Below are 24737 nucleotides of genomic sequence, written 5' to 3'. Positions count from 1 at the left end.
AGAGGCTCTGCTGCCCATTTAGAGGGAGAGGAGAGACGGCTTAGGGAAATTACTTTGGACATTTGATAAGGGACCTTATTGCCCAGCCTGTCACGGGGATGAGCTCGCCTCGGGGAGGACTGCCAGGGAGCTAATCAAAAGCATTGTTTTACAGCTGGGTGGTCAGGAAGAGCTGCATGGGAGGTGGGTTACAAGGCTGGGAAGAACACCTTTTGCAGGCAATGGCTTGTACAACCGAACTTTGGAAACACTCCTGGGCAGAGAAAAGGTAGACCGGGACAGACTTTGGTCTTTCAAATTTCAACGGTGCCCTTTGCGAGGCCAAAAACCACTTCTCGCCTTCCATTCTGCTCATAGTTTTGGCACCCCCTGGGCTCCGCGCCCAGCATGGTGGAACTGTTCTTCCTGCCCTAAATCTGCCTCTGCGAGGTCTCCCCCCCAAAAAAAGCGCAGGAGATGGGAACCTGTGGCCCTCCAGGGGTCACTGGACTCCAACTCCCATCAGCCCCAGACCACATGGCCAATGGCACCGGCTATGACGTCATCGGAGGCTGGTCCATTAGGCCAAGCAGTCTTGCTGCCTTCTGTGCTACTAGTCCCTGTGATCGCATTGCATGGTCAGGAATTTCAAACACCGATAATAATTTGTCATCAAGGGAGCAATGGACATGCTGAGAAATATGGGCCTGCGCTGGGTTTTAATGGGCATACCCTGCAGATAACAGTACCACTATTAATTTTAATAGACTGTGCACGGGATGAGTATTGAAGGACTGGGGCCACCCTCAGAAGAAGAGGAATCTGCCAAGGGCAGCGCAATGATTGCAAAAGCATTGCCTCTTGATGTTCAGCTAAATCGATTTTCACGTGTGCTCTGGGTGCATTCTGAGCTGTGCATTTTATTGGCGGGGGAGAGTCTTTAGAAAGCACGGTCTGCTGCATCGGAGGCGAGCGAAGGACGGGAGAGTGTTCAGGTGGGTCTGTGCAAGGAGTGGGGAGAGAGAGGAGTAACTCAGCCCAGTTACTGAAATGGACCCAAAGGCCATGGACCCAAATCTATACAGCTACAGATTTCCCCCCATGGGAAAAACTCTCACCTCAACCACCAAGGTGAATCTACCTAGTTTCCCAAAAATGGGTCAGCTGCCCGCCAGGGGAGGGGGATGTTTAGTTAAGATCTCGAAGACAGTTTTGCCCACCAGGGATGCTGCAGAGCTGCCAGAGTGGGCGATTCTGACACGGCTCGTTGAGATTCCTGCATTGCAGGCGGTCAGACTAGATGACCCTCAATAGTCCCTTCCGACCCTACAGTTCTATGATGGCCAATGGCCTGGCTCCGTGTAAGGCATCTTCTCCGGTTCAGAGGTTTGGGGCTTCCTTCTGGCCCTTTCTAACTCCCCGCCATGTTGGGCGAAGGATGGGCTGGCGGAACGGGCTTGGGGTTTCTGAAAGGAGAAGCATCAGAAGGTGGCCCTGGCCTCTAGGATTTTCACAGTGAGTTTCGGCGCTCGAGTGCAGCGGTGTTGGAGGACCAAGCGATGCTCGGGCAGCACTTTCTAATCACAAGTGTTTTGGTGCAGACTTGGTTTTTTAATGTTGAGGGGGCATAGAGGCTGTGCACGCAAGTTCAGAAGGTGCAAAGGTTTGTAGTTAGGGCAAAATACCTTTGAGGCGTATGCTAGTACGAGATGGAACCAGAGCCAAAGGTATTTGGGTTCTCCTCCTTTCTTTCTTTCTCTTCTCTCCCTCGTCTCCTTTTCTCTTCTTCTCCCTTTGTGACACTCCTTCTCTCTCTCTCTCTCTCTCTCTCTCTCTCTCTCTCTCTCTCTCTCTCTCTCTCCATCTCTGTCTCTGTCATCTACATCCAGCAGTCTGCTAGAAGGACCAACGACCATAGCTGCCAAGTCTCTCGTTGAAAAATCCGGGATCAGCAGCGGCGCGGCACTGGAAGTCGCTTCTGCGCATGTCTGGACATGCGTAGAATCAACTTCTGGTGCCAGCACTGCCCGATTTCCGGTGCCCAGACATGCGCAGAAGGAGCCTCCCTTGCAGGTAGGAAATCGGGGGATTTAAATGGGATTTTTTTCTATTCAGGATAACAGCGGGAAACAGATTAAAATCCGGGGGTTTCCCATGAAAAACGGGAGACTTGGCAGCTATGCCAACGACCCTTTGACCTTTTTCAGGGGACGTGTCCTCCTTCTCCAGGCTTGGAGGAAATAAGACACAGGGCCACAGTCCCCGTCCCCCCCCCAGCTGTTGAAAGGAGGACTGTGACACTGCTTGTGAACCACCACTCAGCACATGCCAAGCATCATTATTAGATGTGGGTGCATTGGGGGGGGGGAAGAGGGAACGTCAAAAGCCTATTTAACAAAAGTCATTATTAAACAGCTCAGGACCACAATACCTCAAGGACCCCCTCTCCCCATTTGAACTGACCCGGACCCTGCGATCATCATCGGAGGCCCCTCTTCGCGTGCCTCCTCCACAAGAGGTCTGGAGTGTGGCAACATGGAAACAGGGACTTTTGTGCGGTGGCTCCCTGTTTGTGGAATGCTCTCTCCAGGGAATCTCTCTAGCCTTTGGCCGATTAACGTTCTCTAGCCTTTTAACTGTGTTTGGGGGTTATTGGTTTATTTTTGTTTTTGCTTCATTATGCATTTTGTGTTCTCGTTTTATATTTTTATGCTGCGAACCGCTCTGCGATCTTTTGGATGAAGGGCGATATACAAATTTAATAAATTAGTATTGATAATGATAATAACATTTACCTCCTTTCAGGGATTCTGTGTGTTTGCTCACTCTCGTTGATGTTGTTTTGCTTTGCTTTTTTTGTTTTTTTACAGAATACCTTGTTAAAACACTTAAAGCTTCACTGGGCGACTCTTAATTTAAATCCCCGTTCCAGAAATATGGGTTGTTGTTAGGAAGCGGCCTTATAGCAGGTCCAAGAATTTGTCCGCAAAGTTTAGTATTGGGCAGTGTTTCTGTCCGGGGTCTCAGCCAAGGAGGTCTGTCCCAACAACTGCTCCCAAATCTTGGGAACTGAAGACCCCAGGAAATGAACTTGAGACCATTTGCATGCTAAAGAGGTGCTTTATCACTGAGCTACAGCCCCTCCCCCAATTTCCAAGGTGACCAGTGACAGAGATCGGGTCTTCCGTGGCCAGAGTCTGGCAGTACGTAGAGCAGGCATCCCCAAACTTCGGCCCTCCAGATGTTTTGGACTACAGTTCCCATCATCCCTGACCACTGGTCCTCTTAGCTAGGGATCATGGGAGTTGTAGGCCAAAACATCTGGAGGGCCACAGTTTGGGGATGTCTGACGTAGAGTCATCAGCTGCCATCACTCTCAATCCAGCCTTGGCTTCTCAATACTGTGCAACCCCCCTCCCCAAATATATCACAGTCTCTGCAAGGAGGAGACAGTCTGAATGTTGGACAGACAGAATGTTGGACTGCAATTAGCAGCAGGAATTGCCCTAAAAGCATATTATTTTTTAAAAGTCAAGTCTGGGCATTTGTGCATTCAGATTAAAAATCTAACCAAAGTTTTGCAGTAACACACCCACACACAGGACCCTCCCCAATTGCTTTTACTCTCATGTAGCAGTAGTAATAATAAACAGTGCTTACGTAGCATGTTAACGAGTGTTCAAAACTATGGGCACCTGGTTGTTATCCTCCCAACAGCCCTGTAAGGTAGGCCAGGATTTTTATCCTCATATTGCAGATGGTGGTGTGTGTGGGGGGTCAGAGGGTGGTGAGCTTGTGGCAAAGGCAAGGGTTCAACCTGGGAACCCTGAATTTAGAGGATGGTCTCTGAATCACTCCAGCCAACACACCCTGGTTGCTACGGAGAGCCTCTGGGTGAGATCCAAGATGCCTGTACAATGAAACAAGTGAAGCATTTGCAAAATCCTCGGATTCAGGAGTCTTCCGTGTCCTTCTCAGGAGAAAGCGAACCAAAAGTCTGTCCTTGCTGGTTTCATCAAGGAAACAATTTCGCGTTGTGATCGGATCCCACAAGGCTGAGTTTGACAAGTCCTAGTGGCGGTGGTTTGGCGTGGCATGAGTTCTGAGCCAGAGAGCAGCTGGTCTCTGCATGGATCAATGAGGAATCAAAGAGAAGAGTGAGGGGTGTGTGTTTGGGGGGGAGGAGAGAGAGCGCACCAAATACCGCCCCCCCCCCCCGTGGAGCCAGTCTGGGATCCCTTCCTAATTTCCCAAGCATGCAATTGAGGTGTCCAGACCTGCGCTCCACGCAAGCCAACAGCATCCCAGAAGCGATGCAACTTCACAGTGTCGTGCCGGGACAAGCCGGAGGGGTTAGGAGATGTTCCCAAAAGAGGCTGGAAGAAGGAAGGTTGGGAGCGAAGGAAAGAAACAGAAAAAAGGGAGTAAGTACCAAAGCTGTCAAGGGAGATCGGAGGCGGAGGACACAGGGGGAACTCTCGGCAACGGGTGAATTGGGGAGGGCGATGGCTCAAGCAAGGCTTGGGGACAGCATTCCTGGGCCTGCCTGGAAGTTGGAAATGAGGGTGAAGACACTTTGCCAGGACATGTAGAGGGGAGGAAGCTGGCTTAGGACAAGCATAAGGAGACAACATTTGGAGGGAAGGAGTGAGGGGGGGATGCTGAACCCCGGAGGAAAGAGGAAGAGAAAAGGAATGAAGGAGATTGGCGAAAGTGCCTGGCGGTTGTTACCTCACATTTCCCCAGTGCAATTTGCAGCAGGTTCCCTTATTGCAAAAAGTCCAGGTTTTTTTGGGGGTGGGGTGGGGCAAGCAGGTTTGTTGCGCAATAGGCCCAACTAAGAGCTTTAACTGTGCAACGTGGATTTGCTGGTGCGGGAGTGGATCCCACCCCAAATCAGCAGCAGTCTTAAAGTGCCCCGAATCTCAAAGCTTCACCCCACAAGCCCCAGATTTGCAGGAGGAGGAGAAGTGGAATCCATATCTCTTTCTGCTTCCTTCCATCAGAACACCCCCCCCTTCCCTGCCCTTTACCAGTGGCAAGACCAGGCGTCGGCAAAGTTTTTGTGGCTTGGGCCGGTTCACGGTCCCGCAGATGCCGCGGGAGGCGGTCCCCGCTTTGCTCCACACCGGTTTAGCGTGGGGCATGGGAGCCAACCTACCAAGCGGGCAGCGGGGGTCCATGGGCCGGTTAAACAACCCCTTAGGTTGCCGACCCCTGGGCAAGACAAACAGACCTAGCCGGGAGGAACAAGAAGTAACCTCCAGAGGTTACTCATCTTTAGGCTGGCAGGCAACTCAAATGCAGGGAATTGGAAGTGATTCATGGACATCCCCCCCAACCCCGGCCACCGTACCTTGACTGAGAAGCTGTAGGTTGCGGACTTCCTCGCGCACCTGCAGTTGCAGCACCTGCTGGAGGACTTCCTGCCGTTGAGACTCGTGGAGTATCCCCATGCGCTGCAACTTCTCTGCATTCAGCCGCAGCAGCGCTCGACCTGCCGGGGAGAAAGCAGAACAATGAGGAAGAGGAGGGAGGGAGGGAGGGAGGGAGGGAGGGAGGGAGGGCCAGATAGGAGCTCTGGGGGGTGGGGTGGGGTGTCCTCCCTGACACCAGGATTCTATGCAGAGGGATTTTATTTTTTTGGAGTGGGGAGCGATCCAGCCCAGCTCCCCCTTGCAGCCTGAATTGCTGACAGGCCAGGCAGAGACAGACCGTTCCAGATACGGTGTGTTGAATCTTTCAGCTTCCAAAAGTGAGGGGCGCTAAAAAGTGACTTGGGAACCCAATAGGTATTTTGGTTAAATCAAGATTGTTTAGCTTTGCTCGGTAAGTAAAATGTGTGCGCCGTGGCAGAGAAATCATTAAAAACCATCGCCAAGCACCTGCAGCCACACTCTGTGTTTTATAAAGCATCACCTGCCATTTTCATAAGGTAAAATCGAAACGCTTTGGTTTTCCAAAGGCAGTTTCTGCTCTTCTTCATCTTACCAAGCTAAATTCCCAATCGCTAAAATGATGGCAGATTTGAATTCCTCACACCCCAAAATGTACTTTTAAGACCCCCTCACTGAAGAGATTTGCAAAATGTAAGCTTCAGCCCCTCAAACAGCATGTTCCCAGCCTCGTCCCAGAATTTTGTGGTGGTTTTTCTACAGCGTGAAAAAGGTCAAACTGGATGATATGCAATTCATGTATCTGGGTGTTTCAGATGGCGCATGAGGGAGACTGCTGTGACAGAGGCTTCAAGGAGTCAGTGTTCATTTTTGGGCTACAGCGGGGGGGGGAGGACTGACCTCCCCCCTCCCCATGCCCCACAGTCCTGATCCTGATTCCTCCCCCCCACCAACTCACTGATTGCTATTTAACAACAAGTAACAAAAACCCCAGACCCTCAAACTGTGATCATGGGGGTGTAGCGGTTCACACGCTGGACCAGGACCTGGGTTCAAATCCCCGCTAATCCGCAAAGTGCACCAGGTGACGTTGGGCCAGCCACTGTCTAACCTGCCTCGCAGGGCTGTTGTGGAGATAAAATGGGAAGGCGGAGGATCACCTTGAGCAACTCGGAGGAAAGGTGCAATATAAGTGCAATGAATAAAATGAAGCCTGCCGTAGAATGATGCTGTGCTGCCCTGACCCTACAAATCGTGCAACTTGGAAGGTATTTCTTTCCCGCAACAGGGTCTTTCTCTGTTTCTCCAATCTACCTCCTGCATCAAGACACATTTTATTTCAAAGGCTCCTCTGTGTGCACTGGTGGAATGTTGGAACAGATTGATGCATCCTCCCTAGAATGCAAGAGTTTCCCATCAGCCCCCTCTCCTGCCACCCAGGCTTTGTGAGCGGAGGGATTTTATAACTCGCTCAGTCCACCTCTCCCGCGGGTACAATTGCTAATGCTTCCTTTATTTCCGACGCGAGGGCTTGAGCGAGCTGTTCCATTAGCGTTTCACCAAGCCCTCCAAGGCACGCAAGGATCAGCCTTTGTGACTCCCAGGGAGAAAACACCACAACCTGGTTCCCTTTCTCTGCTCTTTCTTCCTCTCTGCCTCCCAAGTCAGGACACAGATACGTTACCCTCTTCTAAGCAAAGGTGGTGGTGATGAAACACAGGCAGTTCGATCTGCCTGCCTTTCTTGGTTCTAAACAAACGCACAAACACACACACACACACACACACACACACACACACAGTGTCTGTGCAGTAATTATTGGCTCTGGCTATTTTCTGTCTTGCTAGATGGGAGTACGTTCCTGAGGCTTGTAAAATATTAATCCAGCAACTTCGCTTGCTTGTCCACTTCATGTTCTTCTGCAAAGATCCTTTTGTTCTCCAGATCGAGCCGCCCTGGATCTACTATTTCCAGTCAGCCTGGAAAACCCAGAAAGGATGTCACACTGAAAGGCTGCCGCAAGTACCTACACAAAGAGCAATTATTGCTGCCTGGCAGAGTTGGCCCAAAACCTTTTGCCGCCTGAGGCAAAGGACAACAAGATGGCTCCCCTACTTTCACGTTCAGAAGGTGACTGGGCCGAGAGATGACTCAAATGTCCATTGCTGACAACAGGACAGTAGCATCCCTCGGCACACCTGAGGGCTGCTGGCTGGTGCAGGGCACTCCTGTTTCTGCCCACAAACAGAGAGGAACAGTCAACGAAGCAGTGCTGCTGCCACCCCTCAGCTTCTGCCGCCAAAAGCGGTTGCCTCCCTCTGCCCAATGGCTGCGCCGGCTCTGTTGCTCTCACCTGTACATATGTGACAAAAGGAACGATCCTCTAGGCAAGGGCGTGAAGATGCTAAGTTCTGACCAAAGAATCCAATAACCTTTAGATGGTGCCAAAGCTAGAGAAAATATGCCCCCCCCCGCGCCACCTGAGCTTCCCATCGGCTGCTCCCCGACTCATCCATCCACTGTTTGCCGAAGCATGCCAGATTGTAATACGACCACTCTCCTAGAAACTTAGCTCCACAGCATTAAGCATGCCTGTTCCCAGCTGCTTAAAGGAGCCTTCAATACAATACAGTTCTTATTATTTTTATGCTAGGTTTTCAACCTTTTTGGGTCCACGGCTCCCTTGACCAACTATGTTCTTTCTACTGCACCCCTGTGGGACTCAGGAGCCCAGTTATGGCACCCCTTGCCTTCAGCCTCTCACCCTTTCTTGAACCCCCTCCTTTGTGGAGCCGCCTCTCCCGTCTCCTTGGGACTCCCCCGGGCAGCCGCAGCTGCCGCCCCTGGTCTCGGAGCTGCCCTGCCTGCCCCAAAGAGGTGCCTCCTTCACAGTGCCCCACAGAGGCCTGGGAAGCACCCCCTGGCCAGCCCCAGAGGCACCATTCGCCTGGGGCGCTTGTAGCCAGGGCTGCTGCAACAAACAGCTGTGCAAGGCTTTGGGAGGCAGAGATGCGAGAGGGCATCAGAGGAGGGAGGCACCCCAGCCATCATTCAAGGCACCCCAAGGTGCCATGGCACACTGGTTGAAAACCACTGTCTGTGTGGTTCCTTGTGAGCCTTGCTTAAACCTGCCTTTTGCAACTTTGCCGTGATATTTTGTCTTGCTTTATTCCAGGCTTCCTCAACCTCGGCCCTTCAGATGTTTTGAGACTACAGTTCCCATCATCCCTGACCACTGGTCCTGCTAGCTAGGGATCATGGGAGTTGTAGGCCAAAAACATCTGGAGGGCTGAGGTTGAGGAAGCCTGCTTTATTCCAAACTTCCCCTCCTTGTCAGCAAATGGTTGTTACAATCTCGTGTCTCAGCACTTTTTCTGCGGTAGTTATCCTGACAATGAATCCCAGCCAGTGTGCATCACAGAGCACCCCTTTCCTCCAGGGAGCCTCCTCTTTTTGGGGAACCCGGAGGGGCCCGATTACCTGTGATGGCGTGATGGGAAAAGGCCTCCACGTAGATGAGATAATTGTGCGGGCAGTGCTTTTTGAGCCACCTGCACACATCCTGCTGCGTCCAAAGCACCACCGGCTTGGTCAAGCTCCCGAGCGTTGGGCTGGTGTGGTAGATGCCGTAGTGATCATAGGTCCGGACCTGGTGGGATTGAGGAAGAGGGGAAAGAGACGAGAAACATTAGCAAGTCCCCTGCAGGCTGTCACAAGTGCCTGGGACCCTCAGCATCCCAAACAAGATCTTCCAAGCAGCTGCACAAATGATGGTTCCTGGCAGCGGGCAGGAAAACTGCAGCAGGGATAATATTATGAGTCTGGATGAAACCCCCTGCCCCTCCCCAAACCTGCAATCCTGTATCTGTGAGGGTAGAATATGTAAAGTTAAAGCAAGGTGAAAAGACCCCTGGACGGTTAAGGTGACTATGGGGCACGGCGCTCATCTCGCTTTCAGGCTGAGGAAGCCGGCGTTTGCCCGCAGACAGCTTTCTGGGTCATGTGGCCAGCATGACTAAACCACTTTTGGAGCAATGGAACACCATGATGGAAGCCAGAGCGCACAGAAACACTGTTTGCCTTCCCACCACTATTTATCTACCATCACTGGTGTGCTTTCGAACTGCTAGGTTGGCAGGAGCTGGGACAGAGCAACAGGAGCTCACCCCGTCGCAGGGATTCGAACTGCCAGCCTTCCAATTGGCAAGCCCAAGAGGCGCAGGTAGAATGTGTAAGAGTTGTCAGTTGTCATTTTAGTTTCACTCCAAATTTTGACTCTAGATGGATGCAGCATCCTGTGTCCAATGGCTTTGGCAGGTAAGTTGGAGCAGAACTTTGCTCGTACCATGTTGCTGTTCCCCCAGATTACTCTGGTTCTGTTGGGTTTGTCACCAGGAGTTGGTCTTTTTCTTTTTTCTTTGTACACATAGGCTCATTTCTTGCCCCAACAGAATTCTGTCTAATTACGGGAATAAACCCCCTTCGTTTTGAGAAGAGCTGCGTGTTCTCTCTGGTTTCGAGGACCTCGCTTGTAGCTAGGGAAAATGGCCGTGGACCACAGTCCGCCAGTCAGGGTGTCATCTTGAAGTCCTGTTCCCACAGCAACAGTGGCCCAAGATGGCGGTGATAAACCCAATGGAGTCCCTTTATCAATGTTGTGGCTTTGGCTGGCCTGGCCTGGTCCTATTTATTTACTTGAATTTATTTATTTAGTGGAAGAGGAGAGCGCAAAATATGGTCTGAAGCTCAACATCAAAAAACCTAAAATCATGGCCACTGGTCCCATCACTTTCTGGCAAATTGGATGGGGCAGAAATGGAGGCAGTGAGATATTTTACTTTCTTGGGTTCCATGATCACTGCAGATGGTGACAGCAGTCACGAAATTAAAAGACTCCTGCTTCTTGGGAGAAAAGCAATGACAAACCTAGACAGCCTCTTAAAAAGCAGAGACAGCACCTTGCCTACAAAGGTCCGTATAGTTAAAGCTATGGTTTTCCCAGTAGTGATGTATGGAAGTGAGAGTTGGACCATAAAGAAGGCTGATCGCCGAAGAATTGATGCTTTTGAATTATGGTTTAGTCAGACACGACTAAATGACTAAACAACAATAACATTTTTTGTTGTATCCTGCCCTTCATCTGTAGATCTTAGGGCGGTTAGCAACTTAAAATCACAAGGGGGGGAAAAACGCAAAATACAAGATAAAAAAGAGAATGAACTGTATTATTATGACTGGTGACACAAAAAATACAGAAGTTCTTCTACCACTCTTCAACTACTACAGTGGAACCTCGGTTTTCGAGCGTCTCAGAAGCCGAACGATTTGGAACCTGAATGCTGAGAAGCAGGAAGTGAATGCTTCCGTTTTTGAACGTGCCTCGGAAGTCGAACAGCTTCCGAGGAGTGTTTCTCCATTTTCTCAATGGAATTTGCCAATCGTCCATTGAGCCTCGGTTGTCAAACGTTTCGGAAGTCAAGCGGTCTTCCAGAACGGATTACGTTCAACAACCGAGGTTCCACTGTACTTGTATTTAATTGCTTTAAGAAGATTCAGGCCATAGGCATATTTGGCCCCCACATGGCCAGTTGCCGACCACTGGGGCCGCTGACCTGCCCTCCTGCCACCAAACCCTGAGCCAGCCATTTCAGAGCCGCCGTTCCCTTTCCACAATCCCACATGGCAGCCCTCTGGCCTTTTCCGAATGCTTCCCCTCCCTGGCATTTCACTATTATGCAACTGGTACCACCTCGCTGCTCAGGCTGGGCTGTCACTTGGCATCTTCTTCCACCTCAGAGCAAAGTGTCTGTGGCATCGCTGGGTAAAACCATCCCAGGCGTCTGCGGCTCAGCTACTTAAGAATCCAATTACGGGAAATGCTCAAGGCTGCAATGCGCTAGCCGTCTCCCCACCCTTCCCGGTACCAGTTTCCACTTTTCTCCTCCGGGTTTTTTTTTTTTATTCTGGTGCCTCTGTCACAGGCTCTGTTCGTCTTGGAAATGGGGTTCTTCACCTTAGATATATATTTTCCATTGTCTCCTCCTTGGTCCTAGGATATCAAAATACCGCCTTCAGTTCCATGATAATGGAAATCCAAAAGGAAAGGCAAACTACATTTAGATCAGGGATGTCCAACAGGTCAATCAGGATCGCTGGGAGGTTTAGGTAGATCGCTGGCCCCTCCCCTCCCCCATCCTCTAGATCACTGTGAGGCTGACTGTCTGCTTAGCGATCTATTGCTGAGCGGCTTTTTTCATTTTTTTAGACCTCAACCTCCCTAATAAAAGCTCAACAACTTTGACCTGAAACCCGCCCCCAAAACAGGATGTTCCTCCCTAACTGAACCCCCCTCCCCAAAACGGGTAGATCACTGCCAGATTTTAATTGTGTGAGTAGATTGCAGTCTCTTGGAAGTTGGACGCTCCTGGACTAGATGAACCTAGGGGTCCCTTAGAATTCTATGTTTCACAAGTCAGCCATCCAGTTCCTTGGGCTTAGCCGGGGGTCTCATGAAGCACAGGAAGAGCTAAATCTGTTCTTGACTTTATACTTGTAAACTGCTTAGGAGCCACCCAGGCAAATAAGTGATATATAAATTAATGAACAGTAACCACAGCTTTCATGTCCATGGAGTTTTCTTGGCAAAATACTGGAGTGGCTTGCCAGTTCCTTCTCCAGGTGGATCACGTTTAGTCAAAAGTCTCCACTATGACCTGTCCATCTTGGGTGGCCCTGCATGGCATAGTTCATAGCTTCTCTGAGTTATTCAAGCCCCTTCGCCATGACAAGACAAGGCAGTGATCCATGAAGGAGTCCGTATAGTTAAAGCTATGGTTTTCCCAGTAGTGATGAATGGAAGTGAGAGCTGGACCATAAAGAAGGCTGATCACCGAAGAATTGATGCTTTTGAATTATGGTGCTGGAGGAGACTCTTGAGAGTCCCATGGACTGCAAGAAGATCAAACCTCTCCATTCTGAAGGAAATCAGCCCTGAGTGCTCACTGGAAGGACAGATCCTGAAGCTGAGGCTCCAATACTGAAGATGAGGCTCCATGAAGAGAAGACTCCCTGGAAAAGACCCTGATGTTGGGAAAGATGGAGGACACAAGGAGAAGGGGACCTCTGACGAGATGGCTGGACAGTGTTCTTGAAGCTACCAACATGAGTTTGACCAAACTGCAGGAGGCAGTGGAAGACAGGAATGCCTGACGTGCTCTGGTCCATGGGGTCACGAAGAGTCGGACACGACTAAACGACTAAACAACAACAACAACCACAGCTGTGAATCCAGTGAGCTTGGATCAGTTTGAGCGTCAAAGGCTGCTAGCCATCATGGCTGCCTCCACTGCCAGAGGCAGTAGATCTTTGCTGGGAATTGCAAATGGATCGAGCGCTCTTGTGCTCAGGTCCTGCTTGCAAGCTTCCCACAGACACCTGGTTGGCCACTGCGAGAACGGAGCGCTGGATCGTACAGGCCATTGTCCTGATCCAGAAGGCTCTTCTTGCAGAGAAGATTGATGGAAGTGAAATTCCTGGAGAGACTGAAATGTTGAATGGTGTTAGTGAAGGGAGGGAAAGGCAGAAAGAGGGGGGAGCAAAGGCCTGGAAGTGGAAGTGGGATAGAATTGGTGTGGGGTAAAAATTTAGTTTAAGGTATACTTTTGGCTTATGAATAACGTTGTCGGAGTCTTGGCCTGTTAAAGGATATGCTGATCCAATTGGGAGGAGGGACATTGGGGGGGGAGGAGAGATTTTTTTAAAAAAGTTTAGGGTTAAGAGTTTTCTGGAGGGAGTAGAAGAATGGCTGAGGAAATATGCTTAGAGTTTGTTTTTTTTAAGTAACTTTGGTGACCAGAAGTTGTTTGGGTGGAGAACTGCTTGTCTCCCTCTCCTTACTCTTGGTACCCAGTGGCAGGGGGTGCTTTGGGGAGAGAGGGAGGGGTGGAGGGAAACCCAGACACAAAAATGGAACCTTTTGACTGCTGGGCCCCTCGGGCCGCCCCGGTGGCAGGGGGGGGGGACTCAGGGGGGGACAGCATGAAGAAGGAGGAGGATTGTGTTAATATTGTAAGAATAAGATTTTGTATTGGAGTAGAAAACCCGCCATAACTATGTAATGAAGTTGGGAAATCCAGGAGGAGGAGAGTCGTGGAAGCCACTAATATTTTTATTTTTTTATTTTTCCCCCCCTCTTTTTTCTCCCTTTTTATATTTTTTTCTTTTTTCTTTTTATTTTTTTCCTTTTTTTCAATATAGCGAAGAAATAGCTGGGGGACAAGCCAAACCCCAGAGATCCTCCGTCTTTATCCTCTCAGTGGCAGGGGGGGGGATGAGGGGGGAGGAAGGAGGGGGGAGGTTAAACCCAGCTTGGAATGGACCCCTTTGTTTCCCAATGCCCATGGGTCTCACTGGTGGCAGAAGGGGGCCTGTGGGTGGAGGGAAAATGAAGGGACAGAGTTTATATTGTATGCTTTGTATGTGTTCTTTTTATAAAATTAATAAAAATTATTATAAAAAAAAACAGAAGGCTCTTCTTCCATTCATATGCTTGGAGAAAGAGTTAATATTGGATGGTTTCTGCTGGGGATGTTAGCCTTCAAAGCTTCACGTTTTTAAAAAAGATTGGAAATATTGTACACCGCCCCCCCCCCCCTTAGCCTTGTTTTCAGATGATAAGGAACCCATGGCGAGCCTGTAGGAATGGGCGAGATACAATTCTAACTCAACTGTCCGTCCTGAATTCATTCCAATAGCACATGTGGGGCATTCAGACTGCAGAATTTAGGGAATGCCCCCCACACAGTTTGGATAATTGCGGAACAGAATCCCAGCGATCGCGGAGGCCGCCGTGCTGGTTTTAATCTTCCTGGCAGAAAAAAGCCACAGCTTGTTAATAAGAGGCAACATTTAGGATGCGTTAAGCATCACGTTCCGGATGATTTGGAAATCTGGAAAATGTAGAGCTATTAAGAGCTGGCTTCAGCGTGGCATTGACAGCTGAACAGCAGCCAACTCTGGCCGTTGGAGTCCCATGCCTAACCCTCCCCTCTTCTTTTCTCAGCAACAAGCTGTTAAGGGACATCGGGCTCAGGGGAAGGATTCTGTGAATAACTGCACAGCACAGCAGCCTTCGGTCAGGATCTGCCTTTAATTCCAACCTGCAACATGATGCCGACTTGCTTTCCGTTCTCTCCCTTTTTTCTCCTTCCCCATTCCTTTTACCACGCTGCAGATTTATTTACTGTCTAAAATGCATTATTCTAAATTGGATTTCATATGGAGCTATTTGGATCTCCTATTTAATTTTTAGTCGTTTTCTACTAAAACCTTGGAGGCTATTTCAGTGGGAAGGTTGCAATATCAATTTAAATAGGGTTGCCATATCCCCCAAAGCAGGCCGAAGTTGTTGAGCTGTTACAACAAACGTCCACCTGGACGCCTTTTTGCAGCCCAATTCCCAGATGTGTCTGGCGAAACCTGGGCGTATGGCAGCCTTAATTTAAAGGAAATGAAACAAAATGGAAATGCCCTAGGATAGATGCATGGAGGGAAGAAGGCCTTGAAGTACAGCTCTTCTAGAGCCCCCTCCAGACCGGTGAGTTTTGGGCAGATATATTATGCATCGTCCCATTGACACAATAAGGCTGCATTTGTGGTGGATTTATACTAGATCGTCCACACATTCTGCTTTATTGGTTGGTTCTGTGATGCTTCCCCAGTGTAGTAGTAGTAGTAGTAAAATTTTATTTATTCCCCAGCCACTCTGGGCGGCTCCCAAACGAATATTAAAAACACAATACAGCATTAAACATTCCCTAAACAGGGCAGCCTTCAGATGTCTTTTAAAAGTCAGATAGTTGCCTATTGCCTTGACATCTGACGGGAAGGCGTTCCACAGGGCGGGCGCCACCACCGAGAAGGCCCTCTTGCCTGGCTCCCTGTAACTTCACTTCTCGCAGTGAGGGAACCGCCAGAAGGCCCTCGGCGCTGGTCTTCAGTGTCTGGGCTGAACGATGGGGGTGGAGACGCTCCTTCAGGTATACTGGGCTGAGGCTGTTTAGGGCTTTAAGGGTCAGCACAACACTTTGAATTGTGCTCGGAAACGTACTGGGAGCGTAACCACATTACTGCCGCCTGGAGGGGCACCCTTGCACTATAGTGCAATGCAAAGATTATTGTAAGCAATTAACACCACTAGCAGACTTGTAATGACAAATTTTCTTTCTATTTCTATTTAAATTTTGAGCTATTTTGTAATGAGTGTACAGTTGTACCACGTTTTGTGGCTGGGATCCGTTCCGGAGCCCCGGCCGCCAGCCGAATAGGATGCAGGGCAAAGCGCCGCGTCTGCGCACGCATGTGGAGTGGCTTGCACTTCTGCGCATGCATGAGCAGCAAACCCGGAAGTAACCCATTACGGCACTTCTGGGTTTGCTGCGGACGTTCGCCGGAATGGACGCTAGACAAGGTGGATGTTTGTGGAGGTATTACTGTAATTAGAATTGGAAAACGTACAAAATGCAATGATAATAAAGGTTAATTTTGAAAGCCATGAGGCGGGAGGGAGGGAAGTCGAAAGAGTATTGAAAATGGGACTTGGGTCTAACTGCCCCAATACAGTTGTGAAAACAAATCACCAGAGTAGCAATAGAAGCTTGTGTAAGGAGCAGCAGAAGCAGAGGACAAAGGCATTCAGAGAAGGGGTGATAAATGAAAAATGGGTCTCTCAGGGCAACTTTGTGGACCTGGAAACCAGAAGCCAAGCAGAGACTGGAAGTATCAGGCAGCGCTCAGAAGGTCGGCGGCGCTTGACATGCATTGCACCACCGCCAACTTCCCCATGTGTGAACATTGGCTAATTAAGCACACCCAATTAAGGAGCCAACGCAATTAGCACAACAGGCATCTCAAGACCCGCTGCCCTGCTTAATGGCTTGTCCCTCAGAGATGCCAAAAGCCTGGCAAGTGGAGACTGAGGTCAATTCCCTGCCCGATTGATCACAGGGCTGATTGGCCACGGGGGTCAACCCAATAATTCCTAAGGATCTGTGCAAGGGCTTCTGTCAGGCCTGGCGCAATCCTGCGGGGAGCCAGAGGCTTTGCCAGTTGCGTTGTCAAGATTGCAACAAGGCTGGAAAACGCATCTGCCCGTTCTTCCTCTGCAAAGGCAATCAGACGCCAATCTTGCAAACTCTGACGTGGAAACTATTTGGGGGAGCTTGGTCAAGGAGGCAGAAAGATGCCGTGACTTGCCGTCTAAGACGCTGGTGCTCCTCTGAAACTAATCTGGTCTGCGGCCACATCCACGCCTTCCATCCATTTAAAGCACACTGCTTCTCCTAGGGAACCGTAGCTCTGTCAGCAGTAAGCTACAGTTCCCAGGATCCTTGGGGGGGGGGGAGGGTTTGAGCCTCGTGCCTTAAATGTGCAGTGTGGATGTGGCCTACCAGAGGGCGGGCTTCTCCACCCGTGCATTCTTAACTCAAGCAATGCATCTGTCAGTAAGCAGATTATCACCATAACACAGGCCGTGGGCTCAGCGCAGCCTTAGGAGGGAACCCAGGAGGCTACTGGCTGCTCCTTCCGCATCCTTCCGGGGCTTAGTTAGAGAACAGCGGTCCAGCATACATTTAGGTCCGTACAGGTTGTATAGTTAAAGTCATGGTTTTCCCAATAGTGATGTATGGAAGTGAGAGATGGACCATAAAGAAGGCTAATCACCGAAGTCCCATGGACTGCTAGAAGATCAAACCTATCCATTCTTAAGGAAATCAGCCCTGAGTGCTCCCTGGAAGGACAGATTGTGAAGCTGAGGCTCCAATACTTTGGCCACCTCATGAGAAGAGAAGACTCCCTGGAAAGACCCTGATGTTGGGAAAGATGGAGGGCACAAGGAGAAGGGGACGAAAGAGGACGAGATGGTTGGACAGTGTTCTCGAAGCTACGAACATGAGTTTGACCAAACTGTGGGAGGCAGTGGAAGACAGGAGTGCCTGGCGTGCTCTGGTCCATGGGGTCAGAGTCGGACACGACTAAACGGCTAAACAACAAATCATTACCGCTTTTTAAGCTTATTAGCTGCTTGTCGTCTGAAGGTCTCCAAGTGGCTTAACAGCAAATAATAATAATAATAATAATAATAATAATAATAATAATAATAATAATAAATTTATTATTTATTTCCCAGCCACTCTGGGCGGCTTCCAACAAAATATTAAAATACAATGGTCTGTTAAACATTAAAAGCTTCCCTAAACAGGGCTGCCTTCAGATGTCTTCTAAAAGTCTGGTAGTTGTTTTTCTCTTTGATACCTGGTGGGAGGGCGTTCCACAGGGCGGGCGCCACTACCGAGAAGGCCTTCTGTCTGGTTCCCTGTAACGTGGCTACTCGCAGCGAGGGAACCGCCAGAAGGCCCTTGACGCTGGACCTCATATAGACATATATGTAATACCGTATGATATTATAGACATATATGGTACTATAGACCTATATGTAATACCGTACGGGAAGGAAGAGAAAAAAGGGCCAGGGTCATTCCATGCAGCAATATAGCATTTAACATTCTGCATCGCAGGGTATTGGGATATCATTGTTGCTAACCCTTAGGATCTTAATATTCTCAACAGGTGCAGATATTTATATTTCCCTAAAAATCAGAATACAAGTTTAACAAGGTTAGTTCAGCAACAATCATGTAAGTGCTTCTATTATTGACCCTACCCTTCAGGACAGGCATGTCCAAAGTCTGTCCCGGGGGCCTAATCCAGCCCGCCGGTCGGTTTAATGCAGCCCCTGTGGCAGTTTATTTCCTGGGGTAAAATCCTAAAAAAATCTTAACAGCTTCAACCCTAAAGGTTAACAACTTGGGTTGGCCCTTTGCTTCATCAAATCTGGCCCTCTTTGAAAAAAGTTCGGACACCACCTATACCAGGTATGGGGTGGGTGTGTTGTTGGGTTGTTGTTTTTATTTTGATTATATATATTGTGGTTTTTATGTTGATCTTTTCTGTGAACCGCCCTCAGACCTCCGGGTATAAAGCGGTATATAAATTCTATTATTATTATTATTATTATTATTATTATTATTATTATTAACAACAACCCTTTCCCCTCTAACAGCACTCTCCTTATAAAAGGCTACTCTGAACTTCCTTGCTTCCCATGATCCTTTGTGGCATCACATGGGCATTGGCACACAAGCACTCTGCACATGCTCCAAAGGCAAGCACCGGCATGGCATAGCAATTTGAGCGTTCAATGCGTACATCCCCCACGATCCTTTTGGTTACCCTTTTCTGCCCCCTTGCCAGTTCTCTGCTCATTTTTGTTTTGTTTGTTTGAGTCAGGGATATTTGGGGAGGGAAAGAAACCCCTTGGCTCGGCCTCACCTTTAGAGTCTTTAAGCGAATCCGATCTTTTTCTGTTTTTAAGCATGAAAAGCAGGCTTTCGAATGCGCAGAGCAGAGCAAATGCATGCCTTAATTCCCGGAGAGAAAAGGAAACTGGCCCAGGAAATCTGCGCCCAAGAGTGACGGCATCCTCCCTGGGAAAAAAGACGCTGAGCCCACAGCAACTGTTATCCAAATAACCCTCCTTGCTTCTGAGTAATAGGTACCTAGAGCAACTAGCAATTTCCCCCCAGACCAAAGCAAACTGTGCATTATTCTTGACGCTAAGTCTCTTTCTTGCAAATTGGCAAATGGTCTAGATTTGCCACTCTCATCCCCCTCCCTCTCTCCACAACCCAAGCTGGCGTACATTGCCTCAAACGTGACCCATAAATGGAACAGATGCAGAGACTGGCACCTGGAGGCAATTTTTCAGTTGGTTTAAAAGGAAGCTTTTTTCTTTTTTCCTCCCCCCCCCCCGTATTTTCCTTCCAGGCCGAAGGCAGCCAGTTCTGCATTTCTAGCCCCTCGTCCCACCCACCCCCCAACTCCCCTGCTTCAGTGCCCCTCCTGCAAAAGACGGAACTGAGAACTGAGATTCAAAGAAGGATGTTAGGGAGGAAAAGCTCTGTTTTTGAGAAGGAAAGGAACAAAGGAGCTGGTTTTTGGCAGGTTTCTGGGCTTAATTCTGACTGAAAGGCCACCTCCGTAATCCCCAAAGCAGGAGGCTGGTCTTGGCTTTCTTTGGGCCGCTGCAGATGTGCCACGACGGCTTCCAAGAATCCGTGCCACACCCTTAAAGCATATGGCTTTCCTCAAAGAACCCTGGGAAGTGTAGTTTCTTAAGGGCCCTGGAAATGGTAGCTGGGGGGGGGGGGAGTAAATTACAGTTCCCAAAATTCTTGGGGGGGGGATGGTGCATGTTACAGACCACCCCAATCTCTGAGCAGCGAGAGATTCCAGAGGTTCCCACACTTATTCAAGGTTCAGTTTCTTTGGAATAAAGGTCAGCGGAGAGTGCAATGTCTTTAGGAATGAGCGTGATGCTTTCTGATGAGAAAGCATTCATGAAAACTGCTCTCACTTAGCATAATGTGTGTTGGGGGGACTATTGCGTTGTTGTTTTAATTTTTATTATGTATTTTGTGGTTTTATATCCTGATTTTATTCTGTGATTCAGGGACACGGGTGGCGCTGTGGTCTAAACCATTGAGCCACTTGGGCTTGCTGATCAGAAGGTCGGCAGTTCGAATCCCCACGACGGCGTGAGCTCCCATTCCTCTGTCCCAACTCCTGCCAACCTAGCAGTTCGAAATCACGCCTAAAAGTGCAAGTAGATAAATAGGTACCGCTCCAGCGGGAAGGTAAACAGCGTTTCTGTGCAGAGGCAGAGGAAGGAGGGAGCAGCAAAGCATCTGAAAGCGCCAGCACCACTGGCGGGCATGCGGCTGTGCCAATTGGCGGTCGGGTGCGCCAATGGGCAGCCCCGGTGGGCAGGCGGATCACGCAGCCGCACCAATCGGCACCCCCGACAGGCGAACGGATGGTGCGGCTGCGCCAATGGGCAACCCCGGCAGGGCTCCTTCCCTCCCCGGGATCTGACCTTGCTCTCAGCAGCAGAGGGAGAGGAACGACCGGCGAGAAAGGGCTGCTTTCTCCCCAGTCGTTCTTCTCCCCCTGTGTCAAATGGCTGCCGGTCCCGGATTCTGCAGTCCGGAACTTGGAAGGTAAGTCGCCAGGGCAGGAAGGCCCCCTTCAAGGAAATAATAACACCCTTAAAAAAGGTCCCCCACTTAAAAAAGGTTGACATCTCTGGGAAAGGGGGCGGGGTGCCCAAGGGATCTTTGCACCACGGTGCCGGATATGCTTAAGACGGACCTGCTGCTGAGGGGTAGATCCCGGCGACATTTGCAGACTTCCTGCCTGCCATCATACCTGGGAGCCTTCCGTTCCTGGCTGCTGCAGGAGTTTGACGGTCCTCCCTCCCGCCGACCGCTGGCTTCGCCCGTCATGCCAGGTCAGGCTGCTGCCAGAGTTCCTCTGCAGGCGGTAATTGAGGTTCTCGGCCGACACGGTGTGTTCTAGAAGGTTCTGGCAGAAGCTGAAGTGAGCGGCGGCGGCTGTTGGGCAGAGAAGGGTGAGAACTTAAAACCAACTGCGGACATCAAGGGGGGGGGCAGTAATCCTCTCCCAATGCAACATTCGTCCCCTACACAAACACACCCGTCCCCTCAAGATCAAATCATATTCAGAGTGTTGGACTAGGGCACCTGCGAGGCCAGGGTTCAAATTCCTCACTCGGCCATGAACCTCACTGAGCAACCTTGGGCCAGTCACTGCCTCTCAGCCTAACCTACCTCACAGGGTTGTCGCGGGGATTGAATGGGGAGCAGTGTACCTTGAGACCCTCGGAGAAAATAGTGGGATATAAACGCAACCATAAGCAAACAAGCACACAAATAAATGCATTTTTTTTATCCCACCCTTGTTCGTTAGAGCTTTTGGGGGGGGCTATGCTGTTCCCTTGCCCTTCATCCTCACAACGAACCTGTGAGGCAGGCTCAGGGAGAGCGATAGGGCCTGGTGCAAGCTACCATAGAACTTTTAACCATCATGGCTCCCTTCCCCCTTGGAGCTATAGTTTGCTAAGGGCTCTGAGAGAAGTTAGGAGACCCCCATTCCTCACTTTGGGCTCCAACTCCCAGAGTGGTTCAGCCATCAATCCCATTTCTCAGGGAACCTTATGAGAACGGTTTCCTCAGACAAGACCCTGCATGCTTGGTCACTGACAGAGGCCCTGCTCCAGGCGCCTCCTTCTCGCGGAGGCTCGGGGAGAGGGGATGCAAACAGCACCTTTTTGGTTAAGGCATCCAGGTCTCAAAATTCTCTGCCTCGGGAGTCTCAGGTGACCTCCTCATTGGAAAATTCCAGAAAGCAGATCAGAAGGATCTTGCATCTCCTTGTATGCAGCTGTTGGTAGAGCACAAGACTCTTTATCTCGGGGTTGTGGATTGGGGAAAAGATTCCTGCATTGCACGGGTTGGACTAGATGACCCCCTGGGTTCCCTTCTATTACCTATGACCCAGCTATGTGTGTCTATTCCTCCTGGATTTTTTTGGGGGGGTGGCATTTGGGGGCTGCTCTTTGGCCTTGCTATTATTGCTGGCAGTTTCTTTCGTTTTAAAACTGTTTTGTTGTCAAACGTCCACCGAGCTGGAAGGTATATTAAATATTTCCCTAACCCAAGTCAAACAACACGGATTCAGGCTGCAGCCCAAGCCTGTGCCTATTTACTCAAGCGCGCAATCCGCTGAACTTGGACACATCTGCTCCCAGATGTACATCGCGTCGTTTCACTATATACATATAGTCTCGGCGGTCGGGCTGGAGCAGAGAGGGCTGAATCAAATGCTGCGGTTAGCCGAGCCACAGCGCTCTCTGATCTCCGCTAGGCTGGACTGCCAATTCCCCTCCAGCAATCTAAATGCAATGCAATTAAACGTTGTGTCCCAGCAATTAAAAGCTTTATTGAAGGGGAGTGCAAACAGGCAGCAGGGTGGGGATGTTTGTATTAAAAAAATCCCAACTCAAGAGGATGAGCTGTGCCTTTAGTTGGGCTGCAGGGTTGCTGGAACAGAAGCTACGTGCCCGGAACCAGAGCTGGGTCAGTGGTTTCTGCCTCCTAGGACCCTATGCATGGCATGCAGCAAATAATATTTTGCATCAGTGTTATTAGGGAGTTTGGATTTGCTATGCCGCTTTATCACTACCCGAAGGACACCCTGTGAGGTGGGTGGGGCTGAGAGACTTTAGAGAAGTGTGACTAGACCAAGGTCACCCAGCAGCTGCATGTGGAGGAGTGGGGAAGCAAACCCAGTTCCCCAGATTACAAGTCTACTGCTCTTAACCACTATACCACACTGGCTCTCGGATGGAGGAGAAACATATGCGGAATATATTTTTAAAGTCTGCAGCCTAATTGGAACTTCGATGTACATAGGAACACGGCTGCTGATCCACACCAGGGGTGCCAACCTGAATAAAATATTCAGGGAGGCCATGTAAACCCTGCCCCACATACAGTGGAACCTCGTTTTACGACTACCTCCGTTTACGAACGCCGCGGACCCGGAAGTGTTTACATCCGGGTTCCGTGGCATTGGATGTGCAGACGCTGGTACCTTGGTTCTCAAACTTAATCCGTTCTGGAGGTCCGTTCCAAAACCAAAGCATTCCAAAACCAAGGCGCGCTTTCCCTTAGAAATTAATGCAAAAGGGATTCCAGTGGTGCCTCGCTAGACGAACGCCCTGTAAGACTAATTTTTCGCTTAACGAAAGGATTTTTCGAGTGGAGGTTGCCTCACTAGACGAATTCATTTTACGAAAAATTCGTCTAGCGAATCGCGGTTTCCCATAGGAATGCATTGAAATTCAATTAATGCATTCCTATGGGCAAAAAAAAAAAATCAATGCATTCCTATGGGATTTGCTAGACGAATTTTTCGTTATAAGAAAAGACCCGTGGAACGAATTAAATTCGTCTAGTGAGGCACCACTGTAATCCATTCCAGACAATGAAAAACAACCCCTAAAAGAGCAATTTAACATGAATTTTACTCTCTAACGAGACCATTGATCCATAAAATGTAAGCAATAAACAATGTACTGCAGTCACACAATCAATCAGTGGCTGAACTGGGTTCCACACAGTCACAAAAACAAAACAAAAAGAGCCGCAAAAACAAAAATGCAAAATAAATCGCAAAAACAGACAGACCTCAGCGTAACACTCTGAGTGTGGCACTCAAAATGGAAGCAGAACACTCAAAACAGAGCATGTTCGGCTTGCGCAAAAAGTTTGCAAACCAGAACACTTACTTCCGGGTTTGCAGTGTTTGGGTTCCAAGTTGTCTGAGTAGCAAGGCGTTTGAGAACCAAGGTACCACTGTATATAAATTACAGGGAAAGCTTCCATTAAAATCATTTAATATTTATGCATTTCAGTTCTCTATCATATGTTTTGAAACTTTATTTGCTATTTTTTCATATCACTTCATATTATTGTTGTTATTTTTTAACAGTTTCTTAGTGATTTCTTCCTCAGTAGTTCAACTGTCCTTTTGTTCTTTTATTTTTTTCCTTTCATGGATGCCATGTTCTTTGGAAGCTTGTTCAGACCAAGTTAAAGGCCTTTTAGGCTTCCTCCACGTGAATAGGAGTTCAGTTTTTGAATAATAAAAGTTACATGTTACAAAGGGGGTGGGGGGGAGAGCAGGAGCAGGATTTTAGAGATGCTTAGGTGGGGCACGGCCAAAAAAAGGTTGGGAACCACTGGTGTAGACAATATTGAGCTAAATGGACCAGTGGCTTGACTTAGCCACTGAGCCAGTGTGGTGTAGTGGTTAAGAGCGGTAGACTCGTAATCTGGGGAACTGGGTTCGAGTCTCCGCTCCTCCACATGCAGCTGCTGGGAGACTTCTCTGAAGTCTCTCAGCCCCACCCACCTCACAGAGTGTTTGTTGTGGGGGAGGAAGGGAAAGGAGATTGTTAGCCACTTTGAGACTCCTTCGGGTAGTGATAAAGCGGGATATCAAATCCAAACTCTTCTTCTTCTTAGTTTTGTTTATTCATTTAATACATTTTATATACAGCTTGAAGCAGTTTACAAAATGTTTAAGGCAGCGTCCTTTTTCATTGCGTTAGATTGCTGGCATTATGGCAGCAACACTTTTAAAAAACCAAAAACCAAATTAACTCTGACTTTAATACATATTTCCCTCCATGGTTTGACTTCCCACCTTTACCTCCATGACGGTTTTATTCCCAGGCTTTTCCTGCTGCATTATGCAGTGTATTTATATCTCATATAAATATTTCCTCTATTTCAATTGCTCAAGCGGCAACACCTTTGAAGGTGCATCAAACGGGAAAAAGAAAAACTTAAAATAAAAATATTAATAACTGAGAGAGAG

The 24737-nt window shown here is 49.1% G+C and overlaps 2 protein-coding genes across 3 annotated transcripts in view; both read right to left on the bottom strand.

The window, feature by feature from the left end:
- Nucleotides 1–1743: 1743 nt before the first annotated feature.
- Nucleotides 1744–24737, bottom strand: part of SAMD10 (sterile alpha motif domain containing 10) — a 60417-nt gene continuing 37423 nt past the window's right edge. The window contains exons 2-5 of one of the 2 annotated variants that reach the window (XM_035123606.3): nt 20700–20884; nt 8856–9024; nt 5336–5476; nt 1744–4104 (exon numbers count right to left, since the gene is read on the bottom strand). In XM_035123606.3, the coding sequence (XP_034979497.1) occupies nt 3995–4104; nt 5336–5476; nt 8856–9024; nt 20700–20884 (605 nt within the window). In that variant the 3' untranslated portion in view covers nt 1744–3994. Of the gene's footprint in view, nt 4356–5335; nt 5477–8855; nt 9025–20699; nt 20885–24737 lie in introns of both variants that reach the window. The other variant, XM_060277352.2, reaches the window with a different exon arrangement.
- LOC118089474 (uncharacterized) lies at nt 9538–15734 on the bottom strand. Its single transcript, XM_088673567.1, is given in 2 exon segments — nt 9538–10058; nt 15650–15734. Coding segments are annotated over 2 exon segments (606 nt in total).

This window comes from Zootoca vivipara, chromosome 7 (assembly GCF_965207765.1).
Source record: "Zootoca vivipara chromosome 7, rZooViv2.hap1.1, whole genome shotgun sequence".
Classification (NCBI taxonomy): Eukaryota; Metazoa; Chordata; class Lepidosauria; order Squamata; family Lacertidae; genus Zootoca; species Zootoca vivipara.
Note: the sequence above shows the minus strand (reverse complement) of the source record. Positions and strands in the feature narration are given on the sequence as shown.